The following is a 21860-nucleotide window of genomic DNA, read 5'->3' on the forward strand; positions in this document are numbered from 1 at the left end:
ATTTTTGTGCATTTTAAACTTGAAATAGAATCTAAAGTTGCAGATTTTGATTTTGATTTTGGTAAATAGAAATTTCAAAATTTGATAAGTTTGGGTGCTTCAATAGTATGGATATGAAGATGCTTGATTCATGTTAATATTTTGTTCTGGTGGGAATTTGCCATGGCTGTTGGAGTTTAGAGGAGGAGGTCGACGGGTATGGGGGGTCAGAAGAAGATGAGAAACGTGGGGGGGGGGGGGGGGGGGGCTTTGTTTCTTTTTTGTTTGTTTTCTTTTAAATATTATCAATTGGTGTAAATTTAGTAATTTTTTTTTTCTTGAGTTAGGACACGTGTCACGACCTTATTGGCGCGTGACCTTACATATATTTTGAAAAGCTGGTCAAGAAAAAAATGGTGTGTACTAGACACTTTAGAAATATTGCGTGTGTAAAGTAATTTTTGTTCGCAAAAAGTGTGTAAGGGGGATTTGGGCCATAGGTCAGGTGGCAACTTATGTATTTTGCCATTGATCTTCCACTGTCCGGAGGTATTTATACATGGTATAAAGAAAATAATCATATTGCAGCGTCAAGAATAGACAAATTCTTGATATCGACTGAATGGGATGAAGAATTTAGCAACATCAAGCGGTCCTTATTGCCTAGGCTAGACTCTGATCATCTACCTGTCCTGCTGCAATGTGGAGAATGGGAGAAGAAAAAATCTTACTTCAAATTCGAAAACTGGTTGCCGGAAGTACAAGGTTTCTCTGAGATGATTAATGGGTGGTGAAGCTCTTTTGATGTCACAGGTGCACCAGACTACATTTTAGCAGTTAAGCTAAAAATATTGAAAGGGAAACTAAAAGAGTGGAATCTTAACAACTATGGTAGTTTGGAGAACCGGAAAACAGAAAATTTGAATGAAGTTCAAAACCTAGACAGGTTATAGGAGCAGAGGAACTTGATTGAAGATGAACTTGTTCTCAAGACAAGCTTAGAGATGGAATTTGAGGAGATGTCAAAGTTTGAGGAGATTGCTTGGAGGCGAAGGTCCAGAATACTATGGCTAAAAGAGGGAGATAGGAACACAAGATTCTTCCACAGAATGGCAAATTCACATAAGAGAGCCAACAACTTGGACAAACTTGAGATTAATGGCGAGCAGGTTTCTGACCCTGAGGTCATCAAAGATGAAATTCTGCAGTATTACACCAGCCTCTACACTGAAACTGAGACATGGAGACCAGATTTCAACTATCTTGAAAGCCCAAAATTGACTGTTGCGGAGGCTATATGTTTACAAAGACCTTTTGAGGAAGAGGAAGTTCTGGCTGCTTTTAGAATTTGTGCCTCTGACAAGGCACCAGGCCCTTATGGCTACTCTATGGGATTCTTTCAGAAATGCTGGGCAGTAGTGAAGGAAGACATCATGAAAACTATTGAGAATTTTCATTCAAAGGAATTCTTTGAAAAAAGCATTAATGCAACTTACATTGCACTAATTCCAAAGAAGAAAGGAGCCAAGGAACTGAGGGACTTCAAACCTATCAGCCTAATTGGGAGTGTGTACAAAATTATTTCTAAGATGTTAACAGAAAGGCTCAAGTCTGTAATGATCAAGCTAGTGGATGAACAACAAATGATATTTATCAAGGGAAGACAAATTGTAGATGCAGCTCTAATAGCAAATGAATGTGTGGATTCTAGACAGAAGGGGCAAAAACCTGGAATCCTATCTAAACTTGATTTAGAGAAGGCTTTTGATCATGTTAATTGGAACTTTCTGATCAAAATAACGAAGGACATGGGATTCGGGAGCAAATGGCTGAAATGGATATTGTTCTGCATTAGCTCTGTCAGGTTCTCTATTTTGATTAATGGCTCACCTGAAGATTTCTTTCCCTTAAAGAGAGGCCTTAGGCAAGGTGATCCTCTCTCCCCCTTTTTGTTTATCTTAGTCATGGAAGGTCTAAATTGTATGATAAAAAGGGCAAAGACAAATGGTTGGATTAAGGGATTCAAGGTATCCAACAAACCTGACTGTGCGATGGATATTTCCCATTTGCTATACGCAGATGACGCTTTGATTTTGTGTGACGCTAAGGTTGATCAACTGAGGCACATCAGACTGATCTTAATTGTGTTTGAAGCAATTTCTGGGCTCCATGTCAATTGGACGAAAATTCAGCTTTTCCCCATTAATGTGGTGCCTCATATGCACATATTAGCCGGAACTCTGGCTTGTGAAATTGGCAGCCTGCCAACTACCTACCTGGGTATGACTTTGGGGGCTAAAAATAAAGCATTGGAGATATGGGATAGGGTAATTGAAAGAAGTGAAAAGAGATTGGCCAAGTGGAAAACTCAATATCTTTCGCTTGGTGGCAGAGTGGTGCTAGTAAACAGTGTGTTAGACTCTATACCAACATATGTGATGTCTCTGTTCCCTTTACCAGCTAAGGTGGAAAAGAGAATGAATACTATCAGAAGAAATTTTATCTGGCAAGGTAACAAGGAAACAAAAGCTTTTCACCTAGTGAAGTGGAAGAATGTCATCTCAAGCAAAGTTAATGATGGCTTGGGCATCAGAAATCTGAGACTACATAATAGAAGCTTACTATTTAAGTGGCTCTGGAGATACAACCATGAGCAACAGGCTTTGTGGAGAAAAGTAATAGAAGCCAAATATGGTCAAGACTCCCAATGGTGCACTAAGAGAGTTACTTCCTCCTATGGGGTTAGTAACTGGAAGGCAATTAGGAATCTGTGGCCTAGTTTCTTCTAGAACACTGAAGTCAAGCTAGGAAACGGTAGGAAGGCTGCTTTTTGGGATGACAACTGGATAGGACATGGTCCTCTAAAAGACCAATATCCTGATCTATATTTGTTAGCTTCAAATCCTCATGCCAAGGTGGAAGAAATAAGGGGACAACAGGGCTGTAATTTAAACTTTCGAAGACTGCTGAATGATTGGGAAGTGGATAGAGTTGCTACATTGATAAACCAAATTGACCAACTGCAAGGCCTCTCAGATTGCGAGGACTCTTTGGTATGGAAGGGGTCAAGAACCAGATATTTCTCGGTGAGCTCTGCTTACAAAAGCCTAATGGGCAACGCTCATTCTGATAGGAGTTGGCCTTGGAAACAAATTTGGAAGGTAAATGCATCCACAAAGGTGCTGTGCTTTGTATGGTTGGTGGCCAGAAAAGTTTGCTTGACTGATGAAAAACTTAAGAGAAGGGGATATCAACTGACCTCCAGATGCTATCTCTGTGGAAGGGAAGCAGAAGACAACTCCCACCTGTTTCTTCACTGTGTTGTTACCTCTCAACTGTGGCACATGTTTCTAAGTATTGTCAGAATGAACTAGGTCATGCCAAAAGATACATCCGACCTCTTGAGATGCTGGGCTGGTGTGACAAGTGGAGTCAGACAGAAGAAATGGTGGCAGAAGATCCCAGCCTGCATTTGGTGGTCAGTCTGGAACGAGAGGAACTCCAGATGTTTTGAGAATGTTAGCAACTCCATTCAGAAAATCAAAATGAACTGTTTAGTACTCTTTCTTTTTTGGTGTAAAGAATGCCCTGTAAATGATTGTGACTCCATACTTGATATCATAGAATCCTTGTAAGCTTTTTGTAGTGGGGGGATTATTTTACTTTTTTGGGGATGTATTCTGTCACTTTTAGCAGCACAAACTTTGTGTTGTTTTATATTTATAAAATGTTATCATTCTCAAAAAGAAATACAAGACAACCAATCAGAAATATCACGAAATCCTCCGCTCTTCGGGGTGCCCTTAGCGTCGAGGAACATGTACTAGGGTGTATGCACGATCTTTTAGATCATGAGCTGGCACAAAAGCAAGAAAATGACCTACCACTATTGCTATTATTTTCATTAATAAGCTAGAGAAATTAATGAGAGATTTCTTTGGGATGGGATGGATAGAGGAAAAAAAGAATATCTGATTAGTTGAGAAAGATCACTGCTCCGGTCAAACTAGACAGTTGGTTATACAAAGGTTTGTACCTATAATTGAGCTTTTCCAAAAGGAGGTATCAGGGTTTGCGTGGGAGGAAAACTCATTAAGGAAGATTTTGTATGGATGCTATGTATGGGATGATTTTGTAAAAAGGGATCATCAAGAATCAAGTTTAACTCCTCAAGGTTCATTGGCTTCTCAATAAGGAACGTTAAAACTTGTACAGTTTTGGCTTGATGTCAGTGTTTTGGAGAGCGAGAAGCGGAAAAAAGCGAGGAGGCCTCGCTTCACCGAAGCGAGAAGCGCGAAGCGAAGCGCGCGCTTTTTTCATGTGAAGCGCAATTTAACACATAAATAAAAAAAATTAAATAGGCATAGATAAATGACCAAGAACTCAATAAAAATAACATATTAAGCAAATGTTTCAATTCTTAAATCAAGAAATAAATAATAGATACTAAAACTAGATAGTCAATAATCCTCAAAAAGTCATAACATATTAAGCAAATGCAAAACAAAACAAAATCACAAGCTGGATCTCTTTTTTGGCTTGATGCCATTGAATAATAAGATTGAATTTACTACAATCAACAACCAAAAAAAAAAAAAAAAAAAAAAAAAACAGAACAGTTAAACAATGAACAGAGAATAACAGCAGAAATTTGGAAAAAACAGAGCACAAGCATAAATTAGAAAACAGGGCTGAACAGAGAAATGAGTTCTGAAAAAAATAAAAAAGAAGAAGAGAACAGAGTAGAGGAGTCGAACCAGTGAACAGTGAAGAACAGAAAAAAAAAAAAACAGAGTACACAGAAAAACAGAGCATAAATTAGGGCAGAACAGAGCAATAAAAACTGAAAAAAATAGAAAGAAGAAGAGAAAAAGGAGTCGAACAGTGAACAAGCAGAGAAAATCAGAAAAGGAAGAGAAGAGAAGAAAGAACTGAAGAAGAAGAGAAGAAGAGAAACTTACTCGAACAGTGTAGTCGTCGCTTGCAGCAGAGAAGCAGATGTCTGGAAGTATTGTGCGTAAGTGTATTTGCAAGTTTTTTAAAAAAAAACCCTAGCAGATGGCTGGACCTCGCTTAAGCGAGCTTTTCTGCGCTTTTTTTATCGCCTTGCTTCTCGCTTTTTAGGGTAAAGCGTACGCTTATTCATGTGAGTCGCGCTTTAGGGCAAAAAAGCGCAGGTCAGTCGCCTCGCCTCGCTTCTGCGCTTTAAGCGAGAAGTGTGCGCTTTTAATGTGGGGAGGCCACCTTGAAAGATGACTTTCCTCATCTGTTTTCTATTTTAATGAAAAAATATAGCAGCGCATGAAGTACTTAAAAGAGAGATCAAATTTCATTGAATGTGTCATTCAGAAAACAATTTCGCGAGTGGGAATATGAGTAAAAGAACATGAAATTTCTTGACATGTTCCATTCAGAAAGCACTTTCAACACTTTCAAGATTGGGAGTATGAGGAGGTGGAAGTATCACTTATGGCTTAATGGATCCAAGCAGTTGGGGAAGCTGTTAATACAGAAAGGCTCTTCTAAAATTTATTCAGTTATATCCTATTACAATTACTTAGTAAAAGGAAGAAGGCACTTAATAAGGCATCTTGTTTTCCGATGCCTAAGTTTGCTATGTTGGCAGCAAACTAAGAAGGAGAAGACTCGCTGTTGTTAGTTTTGTGTAGCAGAAAATTTTGCAGTTACTATTGCTTTTGATGCATTCTTAGCAGCAGGATTTGGAATTGGCTTTAATTTGCTCAGTAATTTGATGTAATATGTGTTGTTATCTTCTAGATTTCTTCAATGTCAAGTCGAGGTTGTGATATTTTTTTTATCATCCTATGTTTGACATAGGGTGTGCCAGCAAAAAGTGGTTGGGGAATGGCGGGAAGTGAGTCAAATCCTGCTTCTTTGCTTCGACTATATATTGATTATGGTCGTTATACTGAAGCGACTAATCTGCTTCTCGAGTACATTGAATCCTTTGCATCACTGGTAAGTTCTCATCCTTATTCCAAAGCATTTGAATGTCAATGGCTGCTGTTAGGGGTTTTTATTCTGTCTTCTGGGAAATTTGTCTACTGTTTCAGTCAAGCCATCTGCTTAGGTTCGATATAAAACTGTAGCACTTTTGGACATTTGTTGTACTTAGTGATGACGGTGAAGAACATTGTGCTGGTATCATCTCTCTGAGAGGACTTCTCTGTCCTAATGGTTTCTGTTATTTATACGGTAGTACAGTCCAGAGGATAAGATAGGGTTCCCATCTTAGGGCTTTATTCAACCACCCATTCTGTATATTGTCTATCCGCATTCTTGTGTACATAATATCCAAATTATCAAATGCAGTTAGTGGATAAATTTAACTGAAGTTTTAACATGTACAGATCTGTAGATCTCCTAATGTTGATACTTCTCGTGTCATGGATCTTGGGTCGCACTTTATGACATTTCAACTATAAAAATAATCCAGACATTTGTCGTGTACCTATTATGGAAAGCGTTTGGACTCTGTCTCTTTTGCTTTCTTCCGAATGGCATAATTGTCCGACACTACGTTCCTCAATCTTCAAAGGGTCATGATGTAGTGGGATCGTTTGGATTGTTACAACCTCTAGCAGATGGTTTGAAATTGATTCTAAAAGAACCTATTTCACCAAGTAGTTGTAATTTCTCCCTTTTTAGAATGGCTCCAGTGGCTACATTTATGTTAAGTCAAGTGGGCTTATTCTATTTCTGAAGTTAGACTTCCTGCCTTGACCTAGGCCTCACATCGATTGTTCTGTCCGGCTCCACACCAGATTTTATCTGGGATGAAGGACATTCTGATCGACCCGATTGGCTCTCGTTCTGGTTTGGCGGAAAGGTGAAAAGCTCAGTCTTTTTGGTTCTTGAGAATGGTCGCAGTCTAACCAGCTTTCTAACTTTAGGGGGGCTTGAACCTTTGGGTAGACTCTGCAGTCCTCACTGACCTCAGCGATTTCGATCGCGTCCAAAAGTTGAGGATGCAACTTTACAGTCCCAGTAGCTTCTCTTTAAGCTTCTTAACCGCGTGGGGCCTTTGGAGAAGCAAGTAATCCATTTCTATTTAATTGCCCTTATTCCGAAAGTCTAAAGTCCTTCCAATTTTCACCAATTCCGACCTACCTTTATTTATGGGATATTTGAAGGAGAGCATAATACCTGTTTCTCAACCACCCGCTTACTACAAGAATGTATCATGATGAGAATCAAAGCAGTCTTGTGAATGCCCTTCCCTTTATCATACTTCAGGAGGAAGAAATGGTGAATTGAGGTAGGAGGAAAAAGCTGCTGAGTAAATGACAACATCCAAAGTTTTGTCTGAGTACAACGAGAACACGATAGATAAGTGTTGGGGAAATGATTCATATGGTTGATTTCTTGGAGATTCTGGTTTACTTCATAGATCAAACCGAATGCAGATAATATTAGAAAATAAGTACTTACTAGGGAGTTGTATGATGGTCGACATTGACTCGATCTCATGATATCGAGTCAATCTCGACCATCATACAACTCCCTAATAGTACTTATCTTCTCACATTATCTGCATTCTGTTTGATCTATGAAGTAAACCAGGATCTCTAAGAAATCTGCCAGTTCCATTTACATTATGCAATTTCCAACTTATCTCCCATCATAACTTACTCTGCTATCCTGTCTGTTAGGTTCATGCTTGTGCTAGACTTTTCCCATCTTCAATTAATACTTGTTTACTTTTTTGCTGCTACAAATCTTCATCTGTGGCAGGCTAGCATGGAAATAGAAGGATACTGATACTTCATATTTGCTCTGGCCATTGCCTAATAGCCTGTTTGGCCAAGCTGCAAAAATCAGCTTATTTGAGAAGTGCTTTTTCTCAAAATTTGGCTAATTAATTTGAAAAGCACTTCTGAGCAGCAATTAGTGTTTGGCCAAGCTTTTAAAAACTGCTTCTAAGTGTATTTTTCTCAAAAGTGCTTTTCAAAAAAGTGCTTTTGGAGAGAAGCTATTTTTTTCTGCTTCTCCAAAATTCCTTCTGCTTCTACTCAAAAGCATTTTTCTTTTCTTTTAAAAGCTTGGCCAAACACTTCAACTTTGAAAAACAAAAGCACTTTTTTTGAAAATAAGATGCTTTTGGTTTTGGAAAAGCTTGGCCAAACACTTCAACTTTGAAAAACAAAAGCACTTTTTTTGAAAATAAGATGCTTTTGGTTTTGAAAAAGCTTGGCCAAACAGGCTATAAGTTGTGGTGTGTGATGCCAATGAATCTTATATCATCACAAAAGTCTTGGACACTTATCACAAACCTCCATCCCTCACCTCCAAATGAAAATGAAAAAACCCTATTGGTACCATATGGAGGACATTTTGAATCTTATTGTCCAGCTGATATCATGTTTGTGTACTTGTGGCCTGTATCGACAACTTTGTCATGGCACTCTTTTGTGCTTTACATCATTTTATTATTTATTCTGCTATCATGCTTCATTCCTACAGGTCTTTAGTAGCTATTCAATGTTTTTCAAAGTAGTCCAGTTTTTTGGTGCCCGTTTTTGGTTTTCTGTTTTATTTCTTGACATCTCTATTAGCCTTTTAATCAGATACAAGTATAACACAAGTGTTTGATGCATTATTTACTGATTGCAAGATCAACCAATTTTATTCTTGGCTATGTGCACATTTCTTAACAGCACTATCTGTTGCCATTACCTGCAGAGACCAGCTGATATTATTCGTCGTAAAAGGCCATTTGCAGTTTGGTTCCCATATTCTTTGATTGAGCGTTTATGGTGTCAACTTCAACAATCTATCAAATTAGGCCACATGGTTGATCAAAGTGAAAAGCTGAAAAAGTTGTTACAGGGTGCTCTAGTGAACCATCTACATCAAGTATGCTTTACTCTTAAAACTAGCTTTTTGAGATTGAATCTCCTTTCACTGCTTCGATTAATTTCCCTTTTGTTTCTTATCCTCAGCTTAAAGTGGATTCAGATGATGTGATGTCTTCTGCAGTCTAGTCGTTACTGCCAGTTCTCCAATCTGTTGGCTTCCATAGACTAGGCAGGATTAAGGAGCCATCGCTATCCCAAAAAAAGCAGGATGATGGTGTCTATAGTTTTGGATTTGGGTGGCACACAAACTTTTTAAGAAATCGAAGACAGTAGTTTGTTTTCCAAGTACTACTGACCTCTCCCGGCTCCTCCATCTGCAGAAATGTACTGTTCACATTGGAAGGTGTGTTTTGAAATACAAGGCACCACCTCTAGAACACTTTCCAACCCTCCCCTAAACCATGGGATAACAGGAAAAAAATGCGTATGCACTCTTATCTGGAATATCCCCTAGTTGATAATGAGTTATGGGGGATGTTTTTCTTGTTGTAACTCTAACATGGGTAGGTATGTAAATTCCAATTTGGGGCAGCTGATCGGCCACTTATAGCCAAGTCAATGAATGTATCAGGTGTAATTTTGTAGATTTAACTTGGAAAGATCTAATGTATTGTTCAAGTGCTTGAGTTTCTTTTTTATATAATGATTTATTTCCTAGTTTACTTAGCTCCACCAGCTAGCAAAATTTATGCGGTTTAAATTCTGTCCTCCGGAACATTGTGTTGTCTCCTTTGGTACAGTAAAGATATGCGATCAAATTGCGTTTGTTAAACAACATTCAATCGGTTTTGCATCTTTTAAGTAGGAGTAAACCGAAAACCAAACCAAATCGACCAAAAAAATTGATACTTTTTTGGTTTGGTTTGGTTTTGGTTTTGAATTTTAAAAACCGATCAAATTTGGTTTGGTTTTGGTTTTAATCAAAAAGTAACCAGAAAAAAAATCGAATCAAACTGACTATAGAAGTAGCTATTTATAATTTATTATTTCACCTAACTATATGTATATTTTTATACAAAGTTTCTAAAATTTTATGGTACATATTAATCGTTTGCACTTTTAGTCTACATGTTATATTTTTATACAAAGTTTCTAAAATTTTATGGTTTGACAGTGTTACATTAAAAATGTAGCCGTCGGAATATGTGTTTGGTAATGTATGTCTCGTATATTTAAGAAAAAATTGATAAATAACCGAAAAAATCTAAAATCTGACATAAACCGAATCGATAAAAAATCGACTTAATTGATTTGGTTTGATTTCAATATTTGAAAAATCGACTTACTTGATTTGGTTTAAAAATCGATCCAAACCGAACCACAAACAGCCCTGCTTTTAAGCATTAGAGTTTTCAGATTGTTGAAAATAATGAAAAAAATTCAAGTGCAAGTCCCAACAGCTCTTTCATTATCCTGTATTTTGTATAAGATCAAATATTTTACTATGCTTGAATGTTTGTGAGTTGTGGAAAAGTCCATTAATGGTGGCATAATTCAACTTCTAGAAGTATATTCAATGCAAAGTCAATGAACGAAATCTTTAATCCCTTCGCAGCTTTTTACACCATATTTAAATATCTATCAAAACTTTCTGCCCCGCGGAGTAATTAGTTTATTACGGTTTATTAAGTAAGAATCCCTGTCAAGATAAACATGAGGTATTATAAAAGGTTGGGAAAAAGTGACCAAATGAAATAAGTTTGGGAAAAAATATTTAATCTCTTAGCTCCTATGGATGCCAAATCTTAAAAGTTAAAATGCCAGACTAATATGAACGCACACACTAATTCTAGTTGGTCGCATTTTTACTAATAAGATTATTTTATTTGATCAACGCCATAAATCTATTATTACTATATAATTTGGTATAGCAATTACCATATAAAATTATCTGAAATTGGGCAAATTCAATTATGAGTCACTTCTCCATCCATGAACTAACCTATTTCTGTTATAACCGTGGTGTCCAGGTCAACTTGCACATATTTTAACTAATTTCACGGATTATTTGCTCCCTATCTATCAATAGGGGTGGGCGTTCGTGCAGTTCGGATTTCATTTAAAAATTTCGGTTTAGATTTTCAGTTTTCGGATTGAAGAAATGACAATCCAAATCCAATCCAAATAAGTTCGGATTGGATCAGATTTTTTAAGTTCGGTTTCAGATTAATCAGTTTGGATATTTTGAATTTTCGATTTTGAGCTTATAAGTTGAGATGTTTCTTCTTTTTATAAAAATGGATATTCAAATGAAGTAGTCATATTAAATTGTCTGAAAAGTTCCTCATTCTCACCGCAATCATCCAAAAAACGTATTAAAGTAATGAAATTATTATCAAAAAAATATAATAGAGACATTAATACGACCGATAAGAAGTAGAAATAGTAAAACCATATCCAAATAGAAAGTATTCTCATAGTAACTTAGTAATTAATATTGAATATATGAGATAATATCTAATGGGTAGGGTATTGAACTTATTACTATTGACATATGGATAATGGACTAAATATAAAGTATAAGAATTTCGAATTTTCGGATATCCAAAAATTCGAAGAACCAAATCCAATATCCCATCCGAAATCCAAAAATTTTAAAAATTAAATTCAAAATCCAATCCGAAATCCGAAAATCCAAACTAAAAATCCAAAAAATTCGAATTTTTGTTTGGATTTCGGGTTTGCTCAAACTATGCCCATCCCTGTCTATCAAGGCTTGAACAAAGAAGAAATTTCAGGTTCTCAAACCATTTCATTGACCACTGGTAAACAAACCTATATTGACAAAAAAAAAGTGTAGGCCACTAATGATGCAAAATTGAGTTGATTTGTCTATAGCATATGCCCATTTATATGCCATTCAAAAAAGAAGCACTATCCCAAAAATAAAATACCAAGCAATCAATTTGGAAGTCGCATTCACAACATGATCAAGTTTGGTTAACCAAAAGAAACTTCTCTAATTCACTTTCATGTTCTCATTTTCCTTCCAAACTCAGTTCCCAAGCATAAAGAAACTACTTATTACTATTCCTTTAAAACTCTTATGTATTTTGATTGAATTAGATCATGTTTCTAAGCTATTAATTAATTCTAAACTATCTTGTGTACCAAGCTATTTGAAGATCGAACTTCTTGCATTATTTTTTTCATTGTCCCTATACTTATAGCCTATTTAGCCAAGCTGAAAAAATCTGCTTATTTTGATAAGTGCTTTTTTCAAAAATGCTTTTCGAAAAAGTACTTTGGGAGAGAAGCCGTTTGTGTTTGGCTAATCAATCTGAAAAACACTTTTGAACAATAATTTGTGTTTTGCCAAGCTTTTCAAAAATTACTTTTAAGTATCAAATTACGAATAAGGACATGATTAGATTTACTTAAGAGTTAATATTATATGAATAAATAAAAAATTTCAAATATTTATTATTAAAGATAATAATTAAGTTTTTTTTTTTTAAGTAAAACATGAAAATAAATTTAAAAAGTACTTTAATTCTTTCAAGATGATTTAAATATATCAAAAAATTATTTAACAAATATAAAAACATTCATCTCAAAAGTCACCATATATTAGAAATCTATCCTAAAAATAAAAAGAAATATTTATACATTAGGAAAGTTCAATAATATAATCTCTAATTCTAATTAGTATTAGGTTTAAAATAAGTAAGATTATTTTGACATATACCATATTTTGCTAAGAGTATTTTTGGTAAGAAGAATAGTCAAAACTACTTCTGCTTCTGGGGAGAAGCTACTTTTTTCTGCTTCTCTAAAACTGCTTCTATTTCTTCCCAAAAATACTTTTTTTCCCAAAAAAACTTGGCCAAACACCTCAAGTTGAGAAAAAGTGCTTTTTGAGGAAAAAAATACTTTTGGTGTGGGGAGAAGCTTGGCCAAATAGGCTATTATTCTCACACTTTCCATCCATAATTGTCAAAATATTTAAAACACGAAATGTAATTCAATTTTTTACTACTATTTATTATCCTTATAATTACACTACTTACTTTAAGAGATAAAATCAATACCTTCATTAGCAAGGAATAAGTCGTCATCCTTTATTTGAAAAATATTTCAGATTTTAAAATCTTGACAAAACCATAAAAGGAAGGAAAAAAAGGAAGAAAAATAGTCGAAGGCAAGTTAGGGAAATTCTTCACGGAACGACAATATTCAAAAAAATAAAATAAAAGGAAACCAATTTATTGACGAAAAAGGAAAAGCAGCAGAAGAAAAAAGCAAAATTAGAAAACCAAGAAAGCGCCTGGGAAAGCACTACACCTTACACATTACCAACTACACTGAATATTCTCTAATTAGTGGTACTCGCCGGGAAACTTCTTCTTTTCCGGTCACCGGTAATTTTTCTTGAAAACCCTTTTACTGTTTTTATGTGGTTATGGGTTCACTTTGATCATCTTCTGACTACTGCTAAAGCTTTGATCTTTTGGTTTCTGCTCATTTACATGGTGAAAATTAGAACTATAAATTATAAGAAAACAATGATAAAACCTACAACAGCAGCTTATAAAAGCATGATTTTTTTGTTTGTGGGTTATGGTTACAATGTATTCTTTAGATAGAAAGTGGGGTTTCATATACTTTCCTTATTGTAGATTTATCAACAAAAAAAAAATTGCTTTATTTTGGAAAATTTCTTTTTCTTGGTATGTTTTGTTTGAACTTTGATGAGTACAGTGGAGCTCAGGAATTATATATTGTTCAAGTGTTAAGCCTTAGTTTAAACCCCACCTGGTTTAAGTGTTCAGCAATTTGAAGTATCATTTGTTTGTAGTTTCAGTTCTAGAGTTCAATTTGATGAGCATTGAGCTTGTTCAAATGGGAGAAATGCTGTTGTGTTTTGCCTTCTGTTTCCAATTTTTCTTTGTTGATCGATCTTTCCGCTTACATGCATGCCTTTGGTGGTATTACTTCTTTATGTACTCAGGACCAAGAATGGTACTAGTTTTTGTTGGAACTACATATGCAAAAACTACTAATATCTAAAAGAAATTCCTTTTGTTTTTTGATTTTTTTAAATTATTATCATATTGGGGGTTAGGGAGGAGGGAGGTGGAGAATAAAATACGGCAATATGAACCTTCACCGACATGGTAAAAGGTGCGTAAACTCATCAAGTAAACTATACCCTAATCCCCCTTGACGGAATTCCTTCACTTGGTGTAAGTGAAGCATGTAGCTGGACATTAACAGCATAGTATTCAATTATATCAATGGAAAATTCCCTAGCTCATTGGCTGACTAGCTTATTACCTCGTGTCAAACTGAAAATGAGTTCCGTCGCAATTTTAACTTTAATTTTCTGCCTGTAAAATTCTTTGTTGGATCAGTTGTTTAAACTATAGACACATTACTTAGACAGTTTGACTGTTGCAAGCTGTTGTTACCCGAAGATTTGCTGCAAAGAGAACTTTCTACTAGATGGTGTAACATAATCTGACAGTTCAAAATGACGTCTTGCTCCTAATATCTGAGCTGCAAGCTTTAACTTGAACGTTATTGAGCTACCTAAGAATTGGCATGTGAGAAATAAGTTGATATGTCCAGTTGGAAGCTACTAGTAGTCCAGTGTATCTGTTAAAAATATATCTTCGGTCCTTTGCTCAGAGGAATTTCAGGATCTTGGAGCCATTGACTCTAAATTCTGAGAGGTTTAGAGTTTTTAATTGTTGACCTGTCATAGCTTTTAAATAGGCTGTTGTGTATATTCTTCCTCCTAGGAAAATTGTTATCACCTTTATCATGCTTCTTTAGTACCTTTATTAGGTTATAGGCATACAGAATTTGGAGTCCCGAATTTTTAGCTTTGTCTAGATTGATCCTTTTCAGGACAGAGACTCTGGGTAAGGAATTTTACAACTCAGCAAGTCATTTGAATCCATCATTTTAATTTGTTGAGAAGTCTGAATTATAATGATACTTGATATAAGCTAAGTTTGGTGTTATCAATTTCCTTCTTTCCATTATTTTGGCATGTATTGGGGTAGGATAGTGGGGGTGGATGGCTCAAAAGTTGAATCTCATTATGTTAAGAGGAATCAGTGTTATAAATTACTTGGTCTCCACACTCCACAGTTTCATTGCTTACCTTATGCAAGACCAATGATGAAACTGTACGCTCTAGGTTCTTTCTTGAGTAAATTTTAGCAGGTCTGTGTAACTGTAACACCATAACTTGAAGGTGCTTGAAAGGGAAATGTCAAACCAAAATTTTTGCCTCAACTACTTTTAATGTCTGGTCCGTGGTGCTGCTACTTATTCTTGGCCTTCTAAGGAAATAGGAGCACAACTTATCCCAAAAGTGGGGTTGAGGCTGTTAGGACATGGCTCCTATCTTGGTGCTACTGTGAATTCTGTTAGGGGATTCTTTTTCTGGATAATTTCCATTAATGGATTTTATGGAGAAGAATACTACTCCCTTTGTTTTCTGTGTCGAGATACGTGTCTGTCTCTTTTGTCAGGTATAGATGTATGCATGATTGTTGGTGGAATGGAGTTGTTTATATTTTCAGCTATTGGCTAGTGGTTCATTTTTTGGGGGTTTATTGCAAAAAGCAGACTAGGTTTGGTATAGTTGGGCTAATCTGAACCAAGTTCAGTAACAAATATGCTCATATTGCGGTTTTAAATAATAGTTACCATTTCATATGATTATCTTGATAAGTAATGGAACTTTTTTTCCTCTTCATCCTTTTTATCTTTCATTACGATGCAATATGGCCCGCGGAATTCTGAATAAGTATGAGAATATCTTCAGTGTCTATGAGTAGATATTTGAATTTGTTCATCTGTCTTTTCATCTGACAGCTTTCTGGTGTCGAACAATGATGCCAGAGTCAACTGATGATTCAGACAAAGCCCACACTAACCGCGAGGGTCAAGTAAAGGAAGACAGCGAGTATGCGAGGCTTGTTATAAGAAATGAAGGAACAGCTGAAGTTGAAACTTCACAATGCCAATCACTGTCCAGAAGAGAGTCTATTGTATGGTGGATCAAGGCCATTGTTGGTTGTATTTTCACTGTGATAATACTACTAGTTTTCATAAAATGGGGAGCGCCCTTCCTTTTTCAGAAGGTACTCCTAATTTTTGTTTAGCTCATATTATCTATATACTCCCTATGTTCCTGTTTGGTCGGTGCTCTTTCATTTTTTTCCCATCCAAAAAGATTGACGCATTTCCATCTTTAGAAACTCGGTACTTTAACATTCCACTTGATATGGACATGACTTGTAGGCTCACTGAGTGTAAAACAAATTGTTTGGTACAAGGGTATTTTTGGTATTTCATGCATGTGTAGCTTATGCTTCAAAGTCTCTCTTTCTTTCTTAAATTTTTGTCCAGTCAGACAATGCCATGGTTTTTGCTTGACTTGTAAGCATATGTGTGTCTTCCTATGTTGATTAAAATTCAATGGATGGCTTGAAATTCTGGGAGATTAGATCATGTTATGTTAACAGATGTTACATTGCAGTGCATATAGTATTTCTAGGCACTAATGAATATGTGCTATTTAGTCCTTTAAATCGGGTATCTGCCTATTAATTTGATTCGTTTTGTGAGCTGCACCAAAAATATTGATAATGAATATGGAGGTGGAGAAAGCTAACACCTTTCTCGTTATTTGTCAAAGTAGAAAATAGTGTGATTTAGCTCAAGATTCTTAGACACGGGACTCTATCTGTAGCTTATAAGTGCATTACTCTTGCAATAGATATTTTGTTTTTCTTCTTCTGTTTCTTAGTGTAGAAGATGTATAAGGTTTCCTTGTTAATCATTGCATTCTTAAATTTACAGATTCTAATTCCAATCCTACAATGGGAAGCCACTGCATTTGGCCGTCCAGTGCTTGCTCTCGTACTTGTAGCTTCTTTGGCACTGTTTCCGGTATTCCTAATTCCTTCTGGACCATCAATGTGGCTCGCTGGAATGATCTTTGGATATGGTCTTGGATTTGTTATTATAATGGCTGGAACAACAGTTGGGATGACCCTGCCATATTTCGTTGGTTTGCTTTTCCGAGATAGAATTCATGTGAGATACCTTCATGTCTTGTCTAGTTTATTAGTTCATTGGTCTTGTGGACTGGTAATAGTAATTTCCTGTATTGTGCTTCATGCTGTTTAGTTGATTGCATCTGCAGCAATGGTTAAAGAGATGGCCTCAGAAGGCAGCCATGATTAGACTGGTGGGAGAAGGGAGTTGGTTTCATCAATTCCGTGTGGTTGCAGTATTTAGGATTTCACCATTTCCGTACACAATCTTCAATTATGCAGTGGTAGTGACAAGGATGAGGTTCTGGCCTTATTTTTGTGGATCTATAGCAGGAATGATTCCCGAATCCTTCATTTATATCTACAGGTAAATACCCCACACTGCACCCCTCCCTTCTTTTCTATGTTTATTTGCTTATGTTGTCTTCCTGCAATTTGTATTCAGTGGTCGGCTAATGCGGACATTTGCGGATGTGCAATATGGGAACCATCACCTGACTAGAGTTGAGATTGTCTATAATGTTATTTCATTCATTATAGCAGTTATCATTATAGTGGCATTCACAGTCTATGCCAAGAGGACACTGAGTCAACTTGAAAGTGAAGAAGAAAACAATGAAGGCTCTGCCTCTAACCTTGGGAGGTTAGAAATGGAACCTCTCCCGACTGAAAACTCCAAGCATCCTAGTTTTTGCTCAACTTTGTAGTAAGGAATGTTAACCCTCAACTGTCTGGGGAACTAGTGTAAATAATTTGAGTTGGAGCGGCATGTTTTATATATCCCTCCATATTTGTATCTAGAAATCGAAAGATGCTTATTGAGAAAAAAAAGTGTTATGTAACTAGAGCTGATGCCTGACTAATTGATCCTGGAAAATGAAGACAACACTTGATTGTGGAGCATGAACATCTCTCCCTCTCTCTCAGCGCAAAGACAACCACGTTTACTCTTAAAAGAATAATTAATTGTTCATTCTTATTATGTTAATCAGAAATGCTAATAACTGTATAATTAAGGAGTTGTGTGATGATTGTTTAGATAAGAAAGCTCAACAGTTGATGAGATGCCTTCAATTGCAGGTCTCTTAGAAACACAGATGCTTTCTAATGTTTCCATGGCCATTTTATTTTGGGTTGATGAACCAGCTCTACCACCTGTTGCCCAGACCCTGAGAAGCCCTTCTGTTTGCTGATCAAATATTCCTTTCTTAAATCTGCTTCCCATCTGTGTGCATGTCAAATTTGCATAAATCACACACAATTCTTATTCAGGAATCAACAGTAACAACAACAAACCCAGTGTAATCCCACTAGTGGGGTCTGAGGAGGGTAGAGTGTATGCAGACCTTACCCCTATCTTAAAAAGATAGAGAGACTGTTTTCGGAAGACCCTCGTCATCATTGTAAATTATATATATATATATCCTTAGAGACATGGTGTAGAACTCTTTACCTGTGTGACAAGAGCATATAAGGGCAAAGTACTGTAACTGCAAAGAACTTGAACAATCACCCTGACACACAACAAAATGTACATGGTTACTTTTTAGCCAAAAGCTAACTAGTGTTTCTTGAAAATGAAAAAAAGACTATGGGATCTGAGGGGTTTACCCAATAACAAGTCTTGGAATGATGAAACCCAACTCTTCCATGATACATGATTTGAATCCATAAGTGCACTGGAGAATTGAAATAACATGGTTTCATATTAGAGCACTCAACTAGGGTGAGAAAAGAAAAAAAGTGATTGAAGTTAAACTTAGAAAAAGAAGTGAACTTACCCAAATCCAGACGAAGAATGCAATTTCAAAGGAGTTTTGGAACAAAATGAAGTGAATGAGGTAAAGGACAAGAGTTGGACTGTGAAACCAAAACAATTCATCAGAAGGTCTAACTGGTGTGGTTTCATCCACTACTGACGACCTCTCTGCAACTTCTTGAGCCAATTCTGTTATTATGTGTTCCAATTTTGTTCCCACTAGTAGTAATAGCTGCACAAATTTTTTCACGTGTCATAATATGTATTGTTAAATAAAGTAACTTGACAATGAGGATCCATCCCAACTTGCTCGAGATTGAACCATAATTATATGACATGTGTCTCTTTTTGGAGTCTCTCAATACTCTTGTTTATCATAATTATCTTATCGTTAATTGTATAACTTGAAGTAAACTTTAATTAGCACTCAGCTTTTCACATTTAAAACAAAAGAAGTCAGATTTCAATGGACTTGTAATTCAGTGGCATATTTCTTTAAAGTCTAAGTTTGAAATTGAATATGATTTAAGTTTTACCCAAAATGGCTTCTTTTATTCTTTTCTTTTCTTTTTGTGTTCTTGGCATTAAAAAGGGGGTGGGGAAGAAAAGATTAGTCACTTACAACCAGGGGTAAAAATGATAGCCAAAAGTAGGTGTGCCATCCTGCAAATTTGAACCATACATTAATAGGAGAGTTTCATTGTTCAAAGTGAAATACATAATTCCAGAAATGGGAAGAAAATAAAAAAGCAAGATTAGTACTATTAAGATTCATAAACTAGGATAGAAAAATACCTGCAATGTTCATTAACAAAAAGAGAACGACAAAAAGCCACAAGTACCAACTGTTCAAGATCATTTTCCAACATTTAGCGTGATTATACATAATTGAATCTAAATAATCAAGTTATTATCCTAGCTATAATTAGTATATGTATGCTAATTTACCTGATTCCGACAATCTTTTTGAAATCATGCTCTAGTGTCCGCATCATATATTTGTGAAAATCAAATTTAAGGTTGGTTGGACAATGTTCCTATATACATAAACGAATGTATTGTAGTTAAAAAACTGTAGTTCCAATAAAAACATAGAATTGACACAAAGGAATAATAAATGAAAGATAATGGAAAGAATTACTGCTTACTCTGATAAATGCAGACCGCAAGACAATATAGTCTGACTTGGTTACTGAACCATAAAATTGTTTGAAAAATGCCACCTATTTATATACACATGAAAAATGTTAATTCTCGTACCAAGAAAAAAATAAAAGAAAAGTTTTATATCTTACTGTTCCACATTTTTCTCTTAAGAATATCTGTTTCAAGGAATATTTTTTAGAAAATAAATCATTTTTTCCTGAAAAACAGTTTCTGACATTATTATTATTATTATTATTATCAATATTTAATAGCTTATTTTCTATATAATATTCTTCACTCTCCAACCAACCAAATACTGATCATTTTTCAAAACAAAGAAAAACAATTTCTGAAAGATGTTTTCAGTCATTCCAAATACGCCAGGTCGATCAACTTACCGTCCAACTCACGACAGTGTATTTCCTCCAACGTCTACCAGCTCTATCCATGAATGATTTAAGATGGAGAATATGCACTACACATAGAGGAGATATCATGGTAATATAATTTATTAAAATTCCTATATTGACTTCAGAAAAATCGTAGACTTGTCGAAATTTGGAAAAAGGAATATAAACAAATACCAAATAATAACCAACATAAAGTTTACCATGGTGTGGCCTTGGTTCCCTTTGAATTGAGTGCTCCCAATGTCCCCATTGACGTTGTATCTATTTTATTTAAAGAAGGAGGTGTTAAGTGGTAAATTTTACATTACGCAAGAAAAATGTTACAAATTACAAGTAAATAAAAGGTCAACACTAACGTAAAGTCATGATATTAATGAGACAATATAAGCTAATTTATAAGCTTTTGAATAATATTAATTATTATGCTGCATAATATATCCTTTTTCTACTTTCAATGTGATATTTGCTCAAAATGTTCCCTTCCAGAAATTATTTGAGAAGAAATTAAAGAAGGTTCTAATTTTCTTTCAAAAAGATTTAAAGGACACCTACCTTAGCAACTCCAAGAGCCATGGTCGTGGCACAAAAGACCACATGTGTGAGTGCCAACACAAATATGAAAATGTGCAGTTGATGCAATGCCTCCAACGATAAAAGTGGAACTTGTCCCTACACCAAAATTAAAGATCAATAAGATACTTAAAATAATTAATGTGGATCGCACTCTATATATATGTATACAAATTGACTTAATTTGAATCGCGCAAAGTACTATCTAAGAAATTATTTTAGCAATGCAACAACATATACCTTATGACGGCTACAATGGTCTACACCGTTACCTCCGGCTAAAAGGTGTCGCCCAGTTGTTGCAGTGAGATGATTAGAAGTACCAGATTCTTTCAGCGTACATGGAAGCATTATTATGGATATATTTTCAGGAATGCATAGTTGGCTTACTAGCCCTTGGAACACCGTCAATAGTAAGGAAATAAATCCCAAAAGCATCAATTCTGGAAAATTCAACAGCCAAAAGTTTACCAAAAAAAAAGAAGAGGAATTATGAATTGATAGTCTGGATTTCCTCAAAATATTGTAACGAAAATGCAAGTGTCAAACCTTCTTTTAATTTCTGCAGGGCCTCAAATAATGCATCTTGTTTCTTGTCCCGGAAGAACTGTGTTATGCAACATGATATCATTAAAACAATAATACAAGACGAAACCTTTCCAAAAATATATTAATAAAGCAATACCTTTCCAAGACGATGAAGGCCACGTTCGGCAATAAGGGAAATAAGAACAATGACGAAACAGACGACGGCGATCACCCATGTCGGTGTATACTCCAGCGACCGTGACTCTTCTTCCGCCATTTTTATTAATTACTAAAGCTTAATTAATACACGCATGCCCACTTGATCTGCAAATTCCAGAACCATTCATTGTATATATATAAAAGGAAAAAGTAGAGAAACAGCTGCCATGTCTGAAGCTAAGGCAAAGCATAAGTGTGAGAGAGGGAAAAGTATGTAAGGGTGCGCAAGCAAAGAACAAATGTTTACATAGCGCTATCACTGTGCTTGTGAGAGTTTTCCAATTAAAAAAGACTTGGTATTTGATTAATTAATTAAGTTTCTTTGAAAATTTAAAGAGAAAAGTCTCATCAG

At 35.6% G+C, this 21860-nt stretch overlaps 3 protein-coding genes across 6 annotated transcripts in view; 2 read left to right on the forward strand and 1 right to left on the reverse strand.

Annotated features, from left to right (window-relative positions):
• Nucleotides 1–9524, forward strand: part of LOC104098484 (nuclear pore complex protein NUP160) — a 33938-nt gene extending 24414 nt beyond the window's left edge. For 2 of the 3 annotated variants that reach the window (XM_009605231.3, XM_009605232.4), the window contains exons 25-27: nucleotides 5818–5958; nucleotides 8683–8856; nucleotides 8943–9524. In XM_009605231.3, coding sequence (XP_009603526.1) covers nucleotides 5818–5958; nucleotides 8683–8856; nucleotides 8943–8984 — 357 coding nt within the window. In that variant the 3' untranslated portion in view covers nucleotides 8985–9524. The remainder of the gene's footprint in view (nucleotides 1–5817; nucleotides 5959–8682; nucleotides 8857–8942) is intronic. The other variant, XM_009605233.3, reaches the window with a different exon arrangement.
• Nucleotides 9525–13084: 3560 nt separating this feature from the next.
• On the forward strand, nucleotides 13085–17779 carry LOC104098483 (uncharacterized). Its single transcript, XM_009605230.4, has 5 exons — nucleotides 13085–13219; nucleotides 15690–15958; nucleotides 16680–16916; nucleotides 17026–17243; nucleotides 17322–17779. Exons 2-5 carry the CDS (start codon nucleotides 15707–15709, stop codon nucleotides 17581–17583), a joined length of 969 nt encoding a protein of 322 aa, XP_009603525.1. The 5' UTR covers nucleotides 13085–13219; nucleotides 15690–15706; the 3' UTR covers nucleotides 17584–17779.
• Nucleotides 17780–17819: 40 nt separating this feature from the next.
• LOC104098482 (MLO-like protein 13) lies at nucleotides 17820–21625 on the reverse strand. 2 transcript variants are annotated; one of them, XM_009605229.4, is made up of 14 exons: nucleotides 21447–21625; nucleotides 21311–21368; nucleotides 21002–21204; nucleotides 20744–20860; nucleotides 20392–20452; nucleotides 20180–20256; nucleotides 19784–19858; nucleotides 19584–19672; nucleotides 19431–19480; nucleotides 19258–19298; nucleotides 18658–18867; nucleotides 18488–18555; nucleotides 18330–18390; nucleotides 17820–18101 (listed from the first exon to the last, which is right to left on the reverse strand). In XM_009605229.4, the coding sequence occupies exons 1-14, from the start codon at nucleotides 21564–21566 to the stop codon at nucleotides 17889–17891; spliced, it is 1443 nt and encodes a 480-aa protein (XP_009603524.1). In that variant the 5' UTR covers nucleotides 21567–21625; the 3' UTR covers nucleotides 17820–17888. The 2 variants fall into 2 exon arrangements, with proteins under 2 accessions (XP_009603524.1, XP_018627081.1); XM_018771565.3 differs by lacking the exons at nucleotides 17820–18101; nucleotides 18330–18390 and having other exon boundaries at nucleotides 18484–18555.
• Nucleotides 21626–21860: the final 235 nt, after the last annotated feature.

Source organism: Nicotiana tomentosiformis, chromosome 1, assembly GCF_000390325.3.
Source record: "Nicotiana tomentosiformis chromosome 1, ASM39032v3, whole genome shotgun sequence".
Lineage (NCBI taxonomy): Eukaryota > Viridiplantae > Streptophyta > Magnoliopsida > Solanales > Solanaceae > Nicotiana > Nicotiana tomentosiformis.